General features: G+C 45.3%; 1 protein-coding gene across 1 annotated transcript in view; it reads right to left on the minus strand.

Moving 5' to 3' along the window:
* Positions 1-4,541: 4,541 nt before the first annotated feature.
* CCDC149 (coiled-coil domain containing 149) overlaps positions 4,542-20,748 on the minus strand; it is a 72,920-nt gene continuing 56,713 nt past the window's right edge. The window contains exons 9-11 of the mRNA XM_010839918.1: positions 20,576-20,652; positions 13,299-13,415; positions 4,542-5,342 (exon numbers count right to left, since the gene is read on the minus strand). Of these exons, the coding sequence (XP_010838220.1) occupies positions 4,912-5,342; positions 13,299-13,415; positions 20,576-20,652 (625 nt within the window). The 3' untranslated portion in view covers positions 4,542-4,911. The remainder of the gene's footprint in view (positions 5,343-13,298; positions 13,416-20,575; positions 20,653-20,748) is intronic.

The raw sequence follows: 20,748 nt of genomic DNA on the forward strand, positions 1-20,748 counted from the left end.
CAATCACCTACATTGGGAAAATTACATTTTAATTTCAGGTAACAAAAAATATATAGTTATGATACACGATGATGGTAGAATCCAATAAAACAAGGTCTACACCTGAATAGAAGTTACTTCTTTCTTTAAATCAAAGTACAAAACAGCAGCTGGTGTGCTTTTTTAAGTCTATTGTTTTAAATTTAATAGGCTATCACTGGCCTTCGCTACGATCCCAAAATATATTCCTGGGCTCATATAGATTTCAGAAAGTCATACTTGTCAGTATTATGCACACTTTGCCTAAGCATCGGAAAAAAATCATTTAGTAAAGAGGTGATGTGAAAAGTAAGGCAGCACATCTATATCTATCATTTTAAATTGCCATCACGCTGTATCAACTTATTTTGTTTTTGTGAGCAACCATAATATCGAGAGACGGGGCCTTCTTATTTTTCTGCTTCTCATTTCTAATTAGATTCACTGCCGAGCTCTCTACTGCATCTCTATGATCTTCAAATTTTTCTCTGTTCAGAAAGACATCTGGAAGACAAGGAATATATAACAATAGTGAGTTGAGGGAAACCCTTTGGCGTTTAGACATCCTAACTGAGCCGTGTGAAGGTACCCTCAGTATTATTAAGGAGGAACATTTGTTCCAAATGGGGGCTTCCACAATGAAAGCCAAGGGCAGGGGGGAATGTGCTCAAATAGAGCCAAAGAGAAAGAGGGCACCAGCTCATGGGGCAACAGGAAATGATCCAGCCAGGAGAGCCCCCCAGGTTTTGGAGGAAACCAAGTGGGGCAAAGGCATGCTGTGATTTGAAAGAGACAGAAAAAGATAACCCCAATGAGCAAGCAGCTGGTCTTTGAAATTCTTTAGAGAGAAGATTGGACTTCCATCTGGACCAATTCACATGGTGAACTGGGGTGCAAATGCTCCAGTAGGGATAACACATCCCCCAATTCACTCCAACACATGAATGGCCGACACTAGAACTCTTTTTAGAACTTCACCTCATGATGTGGTGTGTATTTCGGAGTGAGGGCAAAGAAAGAGGAACAGTAACTGGAAAATGAATTTAGCTTCCTTAAGACTGCCAGCGGGGAGGAAGTTCCAGCAGGGCCTGAGCTGAATGCCATCAGAGGGCTCCTAGCTAGAGAGGCATCCGAAATAGATGTTTCAAGGGAAGAAGAAGGGGAGGGGGAGAAGAGGTGGGCAGAGGAGGCACAGAAAGAGAAGAGGATTAGGGATGAGAAATGCCTGGTTTACAAAAGCCAACCCATTTCTGTGAGCCTTCATTAGAAGAATGACAAACACTCACATGTAAAAATCTACACCCAAAGGCTCTCAGGTACAGAGCAATCGCAAGAAATGCCATGTGTGCACTTCATTAAGAGACCTGCCAGCTCAGTTTCATTTATCCAGACTGCTCTGCATTCTGCTGGCAACTGAGCTGGAAAAAAATAATGGAAGGACAGACATACTTGAAGAGGTAAACAGAGGTGGGAACATTCTAGCTACAAAATAGGACACGATGATGCAGAAGCCAGGGGAAGGGAGGGATGAGATGACATTTTTCTTAACAAACAACAACTGCTCCTCTCTCCAACTCTACATTTGCCAGTAATGTAATATTGTGGTTTTTAAGAGAAAAAATACAAGAACAGACATGTGTGGTTCAGAGACAGTTCTGTTGGCAGCCTACTCGAATCTACCCCCAATTCTTCTACACTTCCCAATACCTGATTTTGTTTCAGTGTTCACCCTTTTGGAGTCTCCATGTCCAGGGACAGGCTTCCTCGATAGACCTAAACCCATCACAGAAAATCCATCTTCCTTGCTAAGGACTGTTTAGACATAGGCATGTGACATGATCACACAGGCATGTGACAATTTTGACCAATGAAATGTGGCAAGTCCTAGGTTGCATGAATGTGTGCTCAGTTGCTCAGCCGTGTCTGACTTAGCAACCCCATGAACTGCAGCCTGCCAGGCTCTTCTGTCCATGGAATTTTCTGGGCAAGAATTCTGGAGTAGGTTGCCATTTCCTCCTCCACGGCATCGTCTCAACCCAGGGATCACACCTGTATCTCCTACACAGGGAGGCGGATTCTTTTACCACTGAGCTACCTTGGAAGCCCTGACAAGCATTGGGTTACTCGCTCTTAAAACACACACATACACACAACTTCCTTCTGCCTTTGGACAATATGTGAGAACAAGTGATGGCTGGTGCCGTTGCAGCCATGTTGTTAGCATGAGGAAGTATCTGCCACTGAGGCAGGCAGGGCAGCAAGACAAAATGAGTTCCTTGATAACTTTCTTGAATGAACCAGCCCTGAAATGCCCTACTTCTGAGTTCTTGTTATGCAATATAATTCATTTCCCTATAGTTTAAGTTTCTTAAAAGTGTGAACTGTAGCTGAGAGGATCCTGACTGATGCAAGGTTATTCGGTGGAGTAGAAGACAGAATGAAGCACACTTTCACAATGACTCATGAAAAGACAATAGACAACTGTTAAGTAATTGCTGAAACTCTTTAATGTCCTTGGAATCATGTTGGATTAGAATAGCAAAGGAGGGACAGTGTCACATGTGTACAGGGCAATGTTCAGATTACAAATATGACAGGATCAACTCATTGGCTACAGTTTCATCTAATAACACAAGACCCCCAACCCCAAGCTGATTGGACATACAGAATTTAGGTGAGCATTTCCTATGACCCTCTGCCCTGAACCTCACTCTCTGGGACTCACAGCAGTTTTCCTATCCATGATGGAATGTGCTGGAGCTTATTATAAGCCCTGCTTTTCAGCAGGTGATGGAGGCCCTAAAGACATGCACCTGGCCAACTGTGTATCAAAACCAAGGCTATAGTAGGGAAGAGATTTTTCTTTTTATTATCCCAGTATTAAATCTGGCCATGTTTTCCTGTGGTGGCTCTGGCGTCCTACACAGTAGAGCTAAACATTTGCAGGGAGTTTAGGCCTGGTGCAGCAGGCAAACAATTGCTGTGGCTGCCGGCCTGAGCAGGAAGCTTTGCAGCTGCATAAGTGGACTCCCTGGAGCGGAAGGCGGGGAGAATAGGTGTGGGTAGGGTTAGGGTTAGGGTTAGGGTTAGGGTTAGGGTTAGGGTTAGGGTTAGGGTTAGGGTTAGGGTTAGGGTTAGGGTTAGGGAGGGGCTGGAGCACAGAAGGATGAATGACTGGGGCCTTGGGCCCCGGAGGGCAGGGGTAGATGTGTCCAGCTCACCAGGAACCACGGTGTGCTGACTCGGGTGTGCCTGCATCCTGCTAGTGGGGGTGACCTCAGGTGAGTGGGGCGAGGCAGCTGGAGGTCTTTCCAGGTGCCTCTGGTAAAAAAACAGGACCCTCTAGTCTGCACCCTGCCCTCCTTCAGATTGAGACAGTGCCAAGTGTGATGGAACCTTCCCTGCTGGCCAAGTGATGCCAGGAGGTAAAATGTGGAAGGGAGGTGTTGGGGGAGGAGCTGCTGGCCACCCATGTACATGTGGGATTCACACCTGGGATCGCAAGCCTGGTCTAAATATATCTGATTTCTAGGATGAATTGATGAATTTTCTACCTTTCCTACCTTGGGAACTTCTCTTTTCTCTTCAGGAGTCTCTCTCAAAGGAGTGATTCCAGTTCTCAGGGACATTTTGAGCTTTGGGATCTGGTTTTAGGTATTCCTGGGAAACAAACTGCATTTGGCACAAGGAAAGGTCTCATTTCATGAACCCTGAACGCCCTACAGCACCAGATGCTGCCTCGAAAAGCTAATTTTATTCCCAAGGGAAGCCGCAGGTGGGGGTGACCACTCTCTACTTTCCTGCGTTTAGAGCTTGAATTTGGTTCCACACTCTGCCTCCCCAGGCTGTAATAAAGTGACTTTGTTTTTCCCTCTCTTTCCACTCTAGGGCGACAAGCTCTGCCTTGCCCTTAAAACCTCAGTGCCTGGTGCCACAGAGCGGGTGGCCGCAGCATTCTGCTGCAGGAGCAATGGCTAGAGATTCCAGGCGGTGGGGAAACCTGGATTGGCCCAGAAGCAGCTACACTTGCCACAACCCACAGGACCATAAAGCCCTAAATGCAACCTGGGTTGAAGGCAGAGAACCAGCATTCCCAGGTTTTGGCTCCCATATCATCTCAGAAACAAAAAATCAAAACACCATTGGAGTCCCCTTCCTCTCTGCTTCTCCACAACCCGCCATCACTCCAGGTCAATTAATCCTCTAGAATTCCAGGCTGGAAAACTCAGCTCTAGTAGTCAGCAGACAGGTCTCAACAGGCGTTATGGATTTCAAACCAAAAGCCTAGTCTTCTGAGCCCACTTAAGCCCCTTTCCACTTGCCATTTGTGCCAGGACAGACAGTGCTACAGGCAGGATGCCAAGAACATCCATGCTGGGAGGTCCCACCCGGCCCTGATGTGAAGAGAGGAGCTGTGGGCCCTCTGGATCCACTATGCTCAACCACTCCTTACTCTACAGCCACTGAGTCATGACAAAGACGGGCACCTGATTAAAAACCCCACCCATTTCAAACCCTTTCCATAATTTTGACCAACAACTTTAATTGATAATAGAAAAACATCTTATCTCTAAATAAAACTAACGCTGACAGAAAAGACCGATGCTGAAAACCAGCCATATGGCTGACATGAACCCGTGCCTGGCCACATTTACAGCAGTGTGGCTTCCACAGAAAGAGACACTGAAAAGCTTGAGGACCTGTGTTTAATAAATCAGACTCTGCTGGCATCATCAGAATATTCACAGTTTGCAACCGGATCCGTGTCCCTTCTCACTTGCAGACTTGGAGGTGTTTTAGGAGAAAGTGACTTCTTCGCTGAGCTGTTCTGATGTGTAATTCTTTACGTCTGGAGTACCTTCGACATGGCATCGTGCCTGATCTCTTTCCGCTTCATGTTTTCACAGTGCTCCTTGTGCCTCCTCCACCCTCTGCAGTGTCCTTGTCATCCTCCAGGGTGGAAACTTTGGCTTCTGGCTGGCTGGACTCAGAGGAGTCCCGGCAAGTTTTGGGGCAGGGCCCGTCGGCGGTCAGGCCTGGGGGGGATGGCCCCATCTCCTCCCTCTGGCCCTCCACGGGACTCTCTCTCCTGACTCCTTCTGGGCCTGCAGCTGCCTGCTCCTCTGTCAGTTTCACGGTCTCCCTCCCAAGCCTGTTTACCTCTTCTTCCTCAGAAGGTATTTGGAGTAATGAGGGATGAAAGGGCTTGGTTTGGTTCCTGTGGCTCTGACTTGCTGGGGAGCTGACAGCAAGCCTCCCGGCATCTTCCCGCACTGCCAACGCCTCGGGAGCAGCACAACTTTCATCTTGCTTCTGAGCCTCCCCTGAAACAGACAGCGGGTGGGGGGATCAGCATCAGACCTCCAGCTGGAATTCAGCCCTCACTTCCCCTCTCCTCCCAACCTCCAGCCCACTGTGGCCGGGCCTCCGAGGTAGAAAATGCTGCCGAAGGCAACACAGGGCCCACAAAAAAGAAAGCAGCCACTCTGGTGACTCCTGTGTCATTAATTGAAGGAAAGGGGTCACGTGGGCCGTGTCTGTAACCCCTCCTTTCCAGGAGCCTGGTTATCACCTGCTTCGCTCACTGATGGTGACTTCTTGAGCTCATGAAATATTTAAACTGAGGACAAAGGTTTTGTGCGTTGTGTAGCTCAGGGAAGATCTGGGGCTTTTCAGTAATACAAAGTGGTTCTGGCTTCTTCAGTGTGGGAAAAAGGAGTAGTTAGGAGAGATTGAGTGCCCCCCACCCTCAATCTCCATCAGCACCTCATTCTTTGATGCCAACCGCTGGTACTTCCTCAATTTTAATAAAAGGTTATATGCAAAAGCAGCTTCAAGCTCCCTACCCCTCCTAACTAAACTGTTCTCCCTAAACTTGTATAATAGAAATTCTCCAGCTGCAACTAGAGGGGGATGAAAGAGAACGTGGGCCCCTGAGAACCAGCCTCCTGCCCCCATTTTCCTATTTGCTTGCTTTGTAATCAGGACAACCTGTTCTGCCTCCTTTTTTTCAGACATAAAATAAAGGGCAGGGCTCTCTAATGTCCCTTTTGAACCTAACAAGCCACAGGGGCTCTGCGTGCCTGGGAAGAAGCACTTGGGGAATGAACTCTTAGCACGTGGACATGTGCATTCAACACCAGACACCAAGGTTCCCAGAAGTCAAGACTGGTTTAGCCCTCAGGCCAGACAGGGATAAAGTGTCTGGAAGAGGCTTGCTGGGCAGATTGCAAGGGTAAGGGGGCTGGGGCATGTTTCCTGGTTCCCCAGATGGAGCCAGAGCAGAACCCACCACAATCAGACCTGTATCAGATACATGCAGGTGCAACTTCAAGCTGAAAGATGGAATTTGGGGGAGCTAAGTTGGACTGTGAAGAAAGCTGAGCACCGAAGAATTGATGCTTTTGAACTGTGGTGTTGGAGAAGACTCTTAAGAGTCCCTTGGACTGCAAGGAGATCCAACCAGTCCATTCTAAAGGAGATCAGTCCTGGGTGTTCTTGGAAGGACTGATGCTAAAGCTGAAACTCCAATACTTTGGCCACCTCATGCGAAGACTTGACTCATTGGAAAAGACTCTGATGCTGGGAGGGATTGGGGGCAAGAGAAGGGGACGACAGAGGATGAGATGGCTGGATGGCATCACCGATTTGATGGACGTGAGTTTGGGTGGACTCCGGGAGTTGGTGATGGACAGGGAGGCCTGGCGTGCTGCAGTTCACGGGGTCGCAAAGAGTCGGACATGACTGAGCGACTCAACTGAACTGAAGGGAGAACTGTAGGAGGTTTGAAAGAAAGTTGACTTGTTTGATCACATTTCACTTACTGAATTAAGTAACTATGTGTTTTTTAACATTTATTTACCCAATCAAATGTTTAAAAGTTTTAAGAAATTTAAACATGGCTGAACCCTGGCAAAAATTCTGAGAAACTCTAGAAGAGATGAAATACTGATGAAATCAGATGGACCATAAGACTGCAATGAAACAGCTAAGATGAAGGGTGGGAAGAATGACGGAAGAGGAGATGATGCAAAGAGAGTGGTGGGTGTGACAACTGACAGGCTGGTCCCTGGGGAAGAGGACTGTGGTCTCCTTCAACAGACAGAGCTTGACCTCTGTCCCCACACTCCAGATCTCTAGTTCTTCTGATATAGATTTGCATCTCACCTTTCAAAATAAGCCATTTTTTTCTCTTTAGCTCTTTGGATGACCACAGAAATCCCCCAGGAACAAAAATTTAATTCTTTCATATATACTTTAAAGCCTGTGTTTTAGTTATGGACAACTCTCCTGAGAACTCATTGACCACAGTAAGTACTGTATCTGAAAATGAGACCATTACTTGTGTTTACAATGAGATTCTTGAATGTATAAATGAGTGACTAAAGCAAGTCTTGATTTTTAAAAAAGTAACTATTCAGATCTGTTCAGCCAGGATAGTGTATGTTAGTTCCTAATAGGTTCCCATACTCCTTCTGCTCAGATCCAACCTGTTGGGAGAGGAACCTTCCCTAAAACTTTGCTCCTCCAAGTGGGGTCTGTGAACCAGCAGTGGGAGCATCACCTGGCAGCTTGTCAGACATGCAGAGTCCTACCCCAGACCTACTGTTTCAGAGCCTACATTTTAATAAGATCACAGGTGATGTGGGTGGATGTTACAGTGTGAGAAACACTAGAACTGAAACACAAATCTGACCATGCCTTTCCCCAGCTTTCAAATCTCTAAGAGCTGTCTGTGCCCAGGGAGCAAAGCCCAAGCTTCTCCTCACATTCAAGGCCTTAAGTGACTCCACATCCATCTACCTGCCATACCAACTCTCCTCATATCCCTACATTCCAGCTACACAGAACCCTTCAGGGCACCCGGCCCTGCCCTCTGTGCCTTTGCTTATGTGCTTGATGCCTCTATGACCATCACTCTTGATGCATCCAGATGACCAGTTTCAAGAGTGAGTCCTACCCTCCACCTCCTTCATGAAGCCTATTTGATAAATCTACCCAGAGGTAATCTCCCTACTGTCCTAATCCCCACAAAACTGTGTCTGAACCACCAAGGGAACTTTGTGCTTTTAACCCTTAGATTCTTACTTACATATAACTATTTTATAAAACCCACCTGAAGTTTAATATCTTACCCAATTAATCTTTTACCCTGGCCAGTGCTCTACACTGGGGGCTCAATAAATAGCTTATTAAACATTTGAATCTATGGACATTTACATCAGTGCATGAATAAATGAACGTATTAGTACATATATTTCAATACTATCCATTAATAAATGAAAGCAATCCTCAAATTAATTTATTCCAGGTTCAGGTTGCCACCCTAAAAGTTCTTAAAATGGCACTTTCAGAAGAAAAAAAAAAGATTTCTAACTCACTCAAGCGTTTAGCTACACCTGAGATAACTCAGGGAGGCAATCACATAATTTTTGTATAAACAAGTGAAAAATGTTATAGTGGTTGTACAGGAGACAAGGGAAACAGAGCCAAAATGAGCCAGTTTCCAGCACAGTGCAAGAAACTTTACTCAAAAGGGGTAAATTATGGTCTTTTTACAGTGAAAATTTTCACCAGTGAGAAATGAATAAAATCCTTCTGGAAATTACTCTTATGAAATTACTTCTACCAGGACACTTAGTAGTATATTCTGGCACCCCTGAAAAATTAATTAACCTTATCTGTAACAACCTAACCCCTAAACCTTTTGCAGTGTTTTTACTGTGGGTCAGGTTAATCTTCTCTATCTTAATTTGCATCTAAGGGAGAGTGGTCTAAATTACACTGAGGCCTTCTGGTCACCAGTCCCCTGCCTCATGGCATTTCTTTAGGTGACATTCCACTCGTGTTCAAATGTATGAATCTTTTAAAATGGCAAACCTCTGAGATTACCAGGGAGAACTTTTCAATGTTTGGAGGGTGAGGGGAGGGGAGCTACACTGCTGTCATCATTATCGAGCAAGACACAGCCACAATGAGGGGATGAACAAGGCTGTAATTCTCTTATTTGGTCCTAGTGCAGATTATTGGAGGAGGAAATGGCAACCCACTCTAGTGTTCTTGCCTGGAGAATCCCAGGGACGGCAGGGCCTGGTGGGCTGCCGTCTATGGGGTCGCACAGAGTCGGACACGACTGAAGCGACTTAGCAGCAGCAGCAGCAGTGCAGATTATTTTTTTTCCTGAGAAAGCCTAGATTTTCGGAGTCTCAGACCATACAGAGACCAGGCTCTGAGACAGGATTATGGGTCAACAGCGGGATCCACAAATCCTCTTCTCCCTTTTGTTTATCCCAAAGATATCCAAAATGTATACTCAAGTCATGATCAGAAGACTAAGAAAAGTTACTGAAAATACCACAACGCTTGAGCTAATAATGAGGGCCTCTGGTTATTCTCTGTGGGAACAAAATCGTCCTTAACTCTGTGGTTCTGGAATGTTGATCTTAAGCTGTGGGAGTTTTATTTTTCCTTTGAGAACAGACACATGGCATGCCCATTTCCATAAAAGAAAGATTTCTGAATTAGCTCAGAATCGGAAAATAGTGTTACCCCCAAATAGGAATTAATCTGTGCTGCTGTAGCAAACAGAATTAGCATCATTAATACTTATTAATAACAACATACATACCAATAATGATGAGGCAATCAACTGATAAAAATGCGTTAGGACACAAATAGTGCGTAAAGAAAAAAAAACACTTTCTCTAAAAGATGAAAAACAGTAAATAGCTCTTTGTGGAAAAGATTGCAAGTCTCCTAAAAACCATGTCCCCCTCCCCAAACACTGGCCCAAAGGGCACATTCGTCTTCTTTTGTGAACTGGTCTCTGATGGGCTCTGTCCTCCTGAGTGCGAGCTGCTTTCAGCTGGAATTAATCAGAGATACAGCGGTGATGAGGCCACCCCAGACACTGACAGCAGCTACATAAACGTTCCTTGTTGCCACGCGTGCTGGCAAAGGATGGGGCTGGAACAATGAAAGCTAATGATGGGACTCTGGAAGCTATCATTTTGAATCAGACCATCCCTTATGCCACCCTCGTGAAAATCAAGCCAGGCTCAGACTCCATGTCAGGTTAGCAGGCCTGGGAGCTCAGCGAGCCCACAGCAGACAGAGGGCTTTAGATGTCCACGGGAGCACTGGATGCTGGAATGGGATGACCACTTGCCAAGACATGTCCCAGATGGCACAGTGGGCTATGGTGTGTTACGGGACAGCCTTGCAAACAGCCACACACTGCTGGCTGGAAAGTCAAAGCTAGAAAGTCCCAGCTTTGTCTTCCGGCCACCGTGGAAACCACCCGAGTCAGGGGCTCTCTCCAGGAATTCTGCTTGTGCTTGGAGGACTTCTCTGTTGAAATCTCAGATCTGTCTTGGCTTTTCCTCTTATGATTCCATGCACTAGTATGAGTGATCAGAATGGGCTTCAAAACACAGCTGTGAAAAGCAGAGGTGACTGAGCCTTGCTGAACCCAGGTCAGATAAGCAGAACCACTCATCTGATCCAAAGACTCATGATAAATAATACACGGCTGTGGCTTTAAGTTCTAAGTTTGGGGGTGCTTTGTTACACAACAGTTAATAATAGACAGTTGGGGAGCCACTTGACATTTTCTGAGCACAGTACAACTATGATGGAAAACGTGCTCCAGAAGCTTTATCCTATAGCAGCAGGATAAAGATGGGAAGGGAGTAAGGAGATTCTGGGAGGCAGGAAAACCAGAATGGAGGCCTTTCCCAGGAGGTCAGGAGGGCCCAAACCAAGCCAGAGGTGATAGGAATGGAGATGCAAGAAACTCTGAAGAAATGGTAGCAACAGACCAGATATGGATGGAGAAGGAAAGTGCAGAGTGGTTGATGATGACTCTGAGGGTTGCTGGAGAGTTAAGTGACAAGAAGAAGGGCAGCAGGAAGGGCTGTGATGTCACATTTGAAAAGTCCATAGAGTATGTTGGTGGGACAGGCTGTGCTTTGGGAAAGATAGGACAATGACTCTGTATATGAGACCCACTGGGAAAAAATATTTCAAATATATTTTGGTAGAGGTGATGGTTGAAGACATGATTCTCAGCAAAAGAACATGTAGAGGAAATTGTAGAAACACAGGAAAGAACCTTGATACCCATGTGCTGGGTATCAGTTCAGTTCAGTTGCTCAGTCGTGTCTGACTCTGCAACCCCATAAACCACAGCACGCCAGGCCTCCCTGTCCATCAGCAACTCCCGGAGTTTACCCAAACTCATGTCCACTGAGTCGGTGATGCCATCCAACCATCTCATCCTCTGTCGTCCCCTTCTCCACCTGCCCTCAATCTTTCCCAGCATCAGGGTCTTTTCAAATGAGTCAGCTCTTTGCATCAGGCGGCCAAAGTATGGAGTTTCAGCTTCAACATCACTCCTTCCAATGAACACCCAGGACTGATTTCCTTTAGAATGGACTGGTTGGATCTTCCTGCAGTCCAAGGGACTCTCAAGAGTCTTCTCCAACACCACAGTTCAAAAGCATCAATTCTTCTGCGCTCAGATTTCTTTATAGTCCAACTCTCACATCCATACATGACTACTGGAAAAACTATAGCCTTGATTAGGTGGACCTTTGTTGACAAAGCAATGTCTCTGCTTTTAATATGCTGTCTAGGTTGGTCATAACTTTCCTTCCAAGGAGTAAGCGTTTTTTAATTTCATGGCTGCAGTCACCATCTGCAGTGATTTTAGAGCCCCCCAAAATAAAGTCAGTCACTGTTTCCATTGTTTCCCCATCTATTTGCCATGAAGTGATGGGGCCGGATGTCATAATCTTAGTTTTCCGAATGTTGAGTTTTAAGCCAACTTTTTCACTTTCCTCTTTCGCTTTCATCAAAAGGCTCTTTACTTCTTCTTTGCTTTCTGCCATAAGGGTGGTGTCATCTGCATATCTGAGGTTATTGATATTTCTCCTGGCAATCTTGATTCCAGCTTGTGCTTCTTCCAGCCCAGCGTTTCTCATGATGGACTCTGCATATAAGTTAAATAAGTAGAGTGAAAATATACAGCCTTGATGTACTCCCTTTCCTACTTGGAACCAGTCTGTTGTTCCATGTCCAGTTCTAACTGTTGCTTCCTGACCTGCATACAGGTTTCTCAAGAGGCAGGTCAGGTGGTCTGGTATTCTCATCTCTTTCAGAATTTTCCACAGTATATTGTGATCTACACAGTCAAAGGCTTTGGCATAGTCTCAATAAAGCAGAAATAGATGTATATTAGTTATCTAATGGTGTACAACAAATTATCTTGAAACTTAGCAGCTTATGACTTGGGAGCCTGTAGAAGTTTATCTGGGTGGTTCTTGCTAATGGTCTCTAATGTGGTTGTCATCAAAACCTTTACAAGGGCTACTGTCATCTGAAGGTTTGCCTGGGGCTGGAGAATCTGCTTCCAAGATGGTGCACTCACGTGGCTGATGGCTGGAGGCCTCAGTTCCAGGCCACATGAAGAGCATGTAGGGATGGTCAAGAATCGTTGTGATGTGGCACCCATCTTTCTCTATGGTGAGTGATCCAAGTCAGAGAGCGCAAGGCAGACCATGTGCCTTTTATAACTTGACCTCAGAAGTCATGTACCATCACTTCTGTTGTAACCCATCAGTCACATAGACCAATGTGGGAGAGAACTATACAAGGGCATGAATGCCAGGAAGTGGGGATCATTTGGAAGCTGGCAACCATATTGGGGCTGTAGGAAGAAGCTAAGCAAAACTCAGAAAGATGTGAAGGATAGTTTAGCTAGAGAAATTAGACTACCACCTTGGAAGAGATCTGGTTCTCACCTTGTTGCTTCATCTGGCACCTTAAATGGGCCCTTGATCTCCTTTAAAACACACTGCCTCCAGAAAGTGTGCCTGGTAAGGAAGATTTTTCCTTCATTCAACTGATTCCCAGGCTACTTACCACATGTCAGGCAATGTGTCAAGATTTCCCCGAGGTTGGCAGTGTCTCATCTCATTGTCTTATAGGAAAGGAAACTGAAGCTGAAGTTACCAGTCCAAGTTCTCACAACCAGTGTGATGTGAGGCTGCAATATGAACCCAGGTTGCTTAAATCCTGCACCCTCACTCTTAGCCTCGTTCCACTGTGCTGAGAGTGCAGGAACCAGTGTTCTTCTGCTGGAAACTCCAAATAAGAGGAAGCATGAGGGATGACCCAAAAGTGCTGCAGATGCTGCAGAAACGTGAAGGACTGGTGTCCACTCATCCCCGCACCAGGCACAGGCCAGGAAAGAGTCAAGAAATTAAGGGCTTGCTTACCATGCTTGGGACTTGCTTTGTTTTCACTGGGCTGCTCCACAAACTTGAGCAGTGGGGATCTTGACCTCTGCATGGTGGGAAGAGCCGGGTCACTGAACAGTATGGTGTCTTTGCCCCCTGTCACAGAAAAGAGGAAAATGGACATATTATGTCACCACTGGAGTGGTGGCAACACTCAGCCCACCCAAGGGACTGGCTCTTTGAGTGAGCAAGGCTCCTTCTTCAATCATAGACAGTGCCATGGTGGAGAAGGGCCAGCCTACCCTCTCCGCAGTGAAGGCAGGGCAGAGGGGTCCAGGGCCAGCTGCCTATGAGTCCTAAAGTCTGCTCAGAACACAGATGCCCATAAATGCCACCGTGAAAGGGTAGCATGCTGTATCTATCAGAAACTGAATGGCTTTCATCTGGGTGAGACAATAGCAATACTAACAAGAGTAGTCGAGCACTTTGAGTGCAGGCTCTGGAGCGATGCTGCAGTGCTTGTGTCCTGGAGCCCATCACTAGCTAGCCGGGTGACCTCAGACAAGTCACTGAGCCTCTCTGAGCCTCAGAGCCCTCATCTGTACAGTGAGGAAGAATAACAGCAGCCACCTCAGGGGGTGGTGGAGATAAAATGAACTGATTCATGTAAAACATTTAGGCATTTCGTCAGCACTCAAGAAATTTCACAGATTGAAATGACTGTTTTATGGAACCAGTAGAACTGCCATACACACTGGGTCTGATTTAATTAGATTTGGTCATTTAAATTGAATCATAAGTATGTCATAAGGCAGGTAGTATCAGGTTCCCCAAATGATCACAGCTAGACTCTATTTAGGATATAAAGACACATCCCAGCCAAACCCTTTTATCAATTCATATGAGCTCCCTAACCAGGCAGAGAAAGCCTGAGGTGAAGAGGAAGAGGAAAGGAAAACCATTACAACTCTATTTTTGAGGCCATGGCAAGGTATGAAGGTGGGGAGCAGGGAGGTGTGGCTTTGAAATGTGAGCTTGTACACATGGACACAAAACACGTACACAGAAGGTGATGCTGCCCAGTGGTCAGGTGAGGGAGGATTTCATCTCCAACTCCTGCCCATGAACCCCGAAGATTCTCTTGGTGGGTACCACCATGCCAACAGTGAACCCCAGGACCATGGCCCAGCCCATGCTCCAGCCTCAGCTGTCTGGCTTTGAATGAAACCTTATCTGAAGCCAAGTCACTGAATGTCTCTGGGGCTCTAAAGTTCTATGATTCTACTCAGGTTTGGTGGAGCACAGAATGGTACTTGGGTCAAGATGTCCACTGCCTTGGAGAACGAGGTGAACCTTGGCCTGCACCTCTGAGCCCTTAACTTGTTTGTAATACTACCCTCCCTGTTGGCCATACATGTAATCTTATTAACTTGATTTCCAAAACTAGTAGAGAGTTTGGCATACGGTAGGTGCTTCATAAACAGCTGATAACTGTGAATAAATGGTTGATGCATCCTTGGGAATCCTGATGTTTACTTGGTGGGTATGGATGCCTGTGGCTCCCTCAGGCAGGTGGAGCTTGTTATTAGCAGCCATCACTCTCGGGTTTCTGCTTCATGAGGGTCATCCCAGAAGAAGAGGGATCTGATATGAGCTGGCCCTGAAGTTCTCCAGGAGTATAGATATTGTCTCAAGTTGAAAGAAATCCAGAGTCTTTAGGATCACAATCTGGAGAGGTTTCCCAAGGAGAACCACTGAACTGAAGCTTTGGATATTTTAAGAGGCTCTCCGGATGTAGCTATGACAAACCTAGAGAGTATATTAAAAAGCACAGGCATCATTTTGCCAATAAAGGTTCACCAAGTCAAAGCTATGGTTTTTCCAGTAGTCATGTATGGATGTGACAGTTGGACTATAAAGAAAACTGAGTGCCGAAGAATTGATGCATTTGAACTGTGGTGTTGGAGAAGACACTTGAGAGTCCCCTGGACTGCAAGGAGATCCAACCAGTTCATCCTAAAGGAAATCAATCCTGAATATTCATTGAAAGGATTGATGCTGAAGCTGAAACTCCAATACTTTGGCCACCTGATACGAAGAGCTGACTCATTGGAAAAGACCCCAATGCTGTGAAAGATTGAAGGCAGGAGGAGAAGGGGACAACAGAGGATGAGAAGGTTGGATGGCATCACCAACTCGATGCACATGAGTTTGAGTAAGCTCCACGAGTTGCTGACAGACAGGGAAGCCTAGTGTGCTACAATCCATAGGGTTGCAAAGAGTCGGACACAACTGAGCAACTGAACAACAGGATGAAGTCAACCCAGTCAGGTCTCCCCTTGTGTTGCAAAGATACAATTTAGAAACACCATGAAGCAATAATGGTTGTTATGAAGCCATACCAGATGTCTCAAGTGGGCTTCTTTTGTTTCTCTTCAGTAAGTCACTGTCCTAAGTTAGGGGGAGAATTGCAATTCCTGTTCCATCTTTCCAGCAGATACGCTGGCAGCAGAGGCACACTCTATTGTCTGTGCTCCAACAAGCCTTCCAAGTCCACTCTGTCCTGTGGTCAAGGAATCAGAATATGGGCGGAGCTGGGAGCTGGCTGCAGCTGAGTGGGTAAGGCAGTGGGAGGGAGACCCTCGCGTCTTCCTATTGTGAGGAATCCTCTAGGGCAGAATGACTTCCTGGCCCTCTTCAACCACAGTGAATTATCCACTCCACAATGGCTCCTCAAAAATGCTGGGGTATGTGTGGGTGTGCTGTCATGTCTGACTCTTTGCGACTCCACAGACTATAGCCTACCAGGCTTCTCTGTCCATGGAGTTCTCCAGGCAAGAATACTGGAGTGAGTTGCCATGCCTCCTCCAAGGAATCTTCTCAGCCCAAGAATCAAACCTGCATCTATTGCATCTCCTATATAGGCAGGTAGATTCTTTACCACTGAGCCACTTGGGAAGCCCTAAACTTCTGCAAGAATCTGAGCAACAGGCATGCAGACATGGGAAACAGAAACCACCATTTGTCCATAAATTAATCCGTATCTAATCAAAGTAGGGGTTGGAGGAGAAGATAAACACCTTCCAAAATCCCCACCTGCAAAGATTACTTCCTTATCTGATGGTAAAATGTCAAGATTGGTTTTTGCAAAACATTTGAAGAATTCAAAGACCCTCCTTAGAAGGCTCTCAGTTCTGTTGTTTCTAAGCCCAGGCTCTCTCTGTATTGACTATGTTGAACTCTAATCTGATGGTCTGCTGTCTCCCAGCTCCATTTTGGTCCTTGGGACTGGGGAATGGGGTGTGGACGATCCACAAACTAGATTCAAACCACAATCAACGCAGGTTACACAGGCCCTTCTGTTAACTGGTGTTTGAGTTTCCAGAAGCCCTCCTGATTCCCTATAACACAACAGCACTCCTTCCTTTCTCCAAAATGTGCCAGTTACTTTCAGAATGCACATTTTCCTCCCCAGACTGATGTTGAGAGTGGAAAACACAGAATTCAAATAAAAAGCTCAAAGAGCCAGGCTCTGCTCTTGCCAGACTTTTTCCCGGCTTTCAGTGTTTCTTTTCGGAGCAGAAGCACATCCAGGAAGCCTTCTCTCAGTGCCTGCCCCCTCCCCCGCCCCCTCCAAGCATCATTCTCACCCGCAGATGCCAGCAAACTGCCGGGAGAAGAAGGCTGACAGATGGGGGGCTGGGGAGAGTGGAGGGCCATTCCTTCCTGAAGAGCAAGGCCAACCAGCCCACCCTGTGGCTTTCTCTACAGAGCCCTGTGTCTCCCCCACCTCTCAGGGACTGTTAAACAGTCTGGAGGACTTGCTGCTTTCCAGATGATTTCTCCACATGGGCTGTGACATCTGTCAGACTTGCCTGCTTCCCGGCAAGATCACACATTTGCCCCAACTCTATCCAACACCACCAAGAGCTGAATATTGTTGGCTGAGAGAGTGAGGAGGGAGGGAGAAGAGAGTCAAAGAAAAAGAGCATGCTCCAAGGCCAAGAGAAATTCTGCCTTATAGTCATGAGAGGTGGGCTTCTTCACCACGGTCCTTTAGAGTCTTGGGAGAGATTGTTCCAGCTTCTGAATCTTTCTTCTCCAATTCAGCTTGCTTTGAGAACCAGTCCCCAGCTGATTTGATCTACCCTCCCTACCCTCCCTCACTCTCCTATCGGCCAGCCCCCTGCCTTCTGTGTCTCTCTTTCCTGAACTGTACTTTCCCTGGGCAGATGGAGCACTGAAATGAAGATCTGAACACCTGAGTTCAGCTTCTGTAGCCTTAGGTATTACCCAACTTCTTGAATTTCTGTTTCCTTATGGAAATTTCTGTTTCCTTAAAATGAGGGGATCAGACTAGTTCATGAAAGGGAAGAAGGTTTTCTCTCACATGTCAACTCTGACCAGGAGGTAGCTTCCTGGAAAGCCAATGTAAAAGACTGTTTTGAGGGCCACATGTGAGATTAGCAAGGAAGGGCGATGTGATTGATTAGCTATGTCTGCCACTGGCACGGAAATGATGCTGTGTAATATATACCAAGTATTTGTCATCCTTGAACTTTTTGCTCTCAACTGTCATTCCAGGTCCAGTATTCAATGACTTGTCACATTATTCCCTCACATACTAACATCTTTATCACCTCACTGACACTTCTGTATCATTTTGTGTTTTCCTTTCACTGCATGATGCATATTCATCGCACTTTCCTACCCACTCCAGTATTCTTGCCTAGAGTATCCTGTGGACAGCGGAGCCTGGCGGGCTGCTGTCCATAGGGTCACACACAGTCGGACACGACTGACGCAACTTAGCAGCAGCAGCAGCAGTGGGACTGTTGATTCTTGGAGGGGGCGAGGGGCATGTCTAGAACGCCTGGTACAGGACTGAATTCACAAAGATTATACTCAGAAAGTATCAACATGTTATGGACTGATCTCTTAGAGGAGACACAGATCCTTTCAAGACTGGTAAATAACTGAGAGCTAGCAATTCTCTGAAACCACTGGGTCTCAATCCCCTCTACTTGGCTAAAATAGTAAATATTCCCTTACTTAGCGAAAGAGGAAGAGGAAGAAGAGAAAAGTGGAAGAAGAAGAGAAAAAGGAAGTGGAGGAAGTAAGAGGAGGAAGGAGGAAGAGGAGAAGAAAAAAAATAACATACTTCCTCTTGCTTGGCTGCTGCTGCTGCTGCTGTTAAGTCACTTCAGTCATGTCCAACTCTGTGCGACCCCATAGACGGCAGCCCACCAGGCTCCCCCATCCCTGGGATTCTCCAGGCAAGAACACTGGAGTGGGTTGCCATTTCCCTCTCCAATGCATGAAAGTGAAAAGTTAAAGTGAAGTTGCTGAGTAGTGTCCGACCCTCAGCGACCCCATGGACTGCAGCCTTCCAGGCTCCTCCGTCCATGGGATTTTCTGGAGTGGGGTGCCATTGCCTTCTCCGCTTGCTTGCCTATTAGAGCTCAAATGGAGACCATACAATGATGAGCAGATAGAAGGGACTGGTCTGATTTGCAGGAAAGAGGCCCCTCTCCCCCCACATGGTTTGAAAATGATAGTGAGGTGATGCCTCATTGTAACATCCTTTATTACTGCATCAGGGCAGTGCTACCACAGTCATATAAACCGTGTCAGATTGGGGGAACTGCCGTTCTTTTCTTCTTGTCCTCCCACTTTGTACCCACGTGGAGGCCAGAGATTAGAACAAACAGGCTGGGGCATAAAATTCATTCAGTCGCTGCCCTCCAAGCAAATGCTACCATTTAATATTTGCTTTGTGCTAATTGAATTCTCTATTTCAATTGACTATTCTAATCAGAAAAGTGCAAGGATACAAAGAGAATGCATTTCTATTTATTTACATGCAGGGATGACATTAATGCACTGCTATTAGCCACAAACACAGATATTTCAAAAAGAACATACTCCCAAATCCTATGGAAACATTGTAGCTCAGGCCTTCAGGCAGCAGGAGGAAAAAAAAAAAAAAAAAGGAAAGAAACAATTGTTATTGCATAATAGCCATTCTAACCTAGACCAAACAACAGCAGAGATAGGAAATTCTCAGCATTCTTTCATTTATTTGACTTCCATCTTTTTACATAAGTTGTAGAAATAAAACATTGTGAAATCTCACTAAGTCATTTGGAGAGAAAAAAAAAATCCAAACGCTAGAACATGCACAGAAATAGCAATCCGACTGCACAAATAAACGATAAATTTGCCTGACTGTGTTGAAATTCAATGCAATAAAAGAAAGGCCTTCAAAAGAGATAAGGTTTTAACTGCATCAAAAGATTCTTGTGCAAAATGGATCATTCAAATCCCCAGGATGGCACTTGGCACTAATTAGGTCTGTTAGGTCTTCTGACATCAAGTTCAAGGAATCTCTACTAAAAATTGCAATTTATGAAATACACTTCCAGGCAACCTGAGGCGGCTATTCAGATTTACATTAAGAAAACATGTGGTTTTGTCCATGTCCCTGTGGCAATGTTCATTTCTCATACATTACAAGGAAGCAACGGATATGATTCAAGGGTAGAGAAGGGTTTGTGCAGAAAGGTTAAGTAACTAAAAATATATGTACAAAGTTGCTTCCAGGGAAAGAGGAGGTGGTAGAAAATGATAAATACAAGTTTCTGGAGAATGTAAAGAGAAAGAAGAAAGCTGACGGGGGTCTCATGAAGGGGGGTATTTTACCAAGACAAATGGGATAAATATAGCTAATTAATGTGAAACATCAGTTTCTTCACACCCGGCACCACTGCGGAAAAAAAATCTACAGCAGAAATTTTTATTTTCAAGCTATGTAGCAAATGGAATGAGGGAAGAGGGAAGAAGGTTGTAAAGCGCATTTGGGTTAGAACAATTGTTTGTTCTTATATTCAATTTTAAGACTGATGATTAAATTGAATACGTCTTTGTAAGTTCGTACATTCATTTTTAGAACGAATGATTAAATAGAATAAATTTTTGTGAGTTCTTATATTCCTTTTAAGGGGTGATGATTAAACTGAACACATCTCTATAAGACACCTACAGGGAAAAAATGAAGCAATTTACCATACTCACAAAAGTTAAAAATAACATACATACAGACATATACAATGACAATTTCAGAATTTAGATTAGCAAACTTCATAGTTCACTTTGTATATTTATTAGGTTTTTTCTGATTTCCTCCAAAATCATGGCTTTTAAGTTTCAAACACTTATAGACGTCTCAGCAATAATCTTCAAATTAAAGAACGTTAAAAGGTAAAGTCTGCTCTGCAAATTTTCAAAAAAAGAAATTTTTATAAAGTTCTACTTACCTGGGAGACTCCACAAACCAGAAACTTCCAGAGTTCTTAATTTTTTCTCCAGTTCAGCCACCCGATTCCCTAGGATTCTGGAAAAGGGGAGAAAAATGGCAAAAGACAGATCAATAAGCATCTGTCTCATCAGCTCTTAGGGCTGTGAGCAGGCTCTCTGGGAAGGCTGGTGA

The sequence above is a fragment of the Bison bison genome, unplaced genomic scaffold (genome assembly GCF_000754665.1).
Source record: "Bison bison bison isolate TAMUID 2011002044 unplaced genomic scaffold, Bison_UMD1.0 scf7180017864136, whole genome shotgun sequence".
NCBI lineage: Eukaryota > Metazoa > Chordata > Mammalia > Artiodactyla > Bovidae > Bison > Bison bison.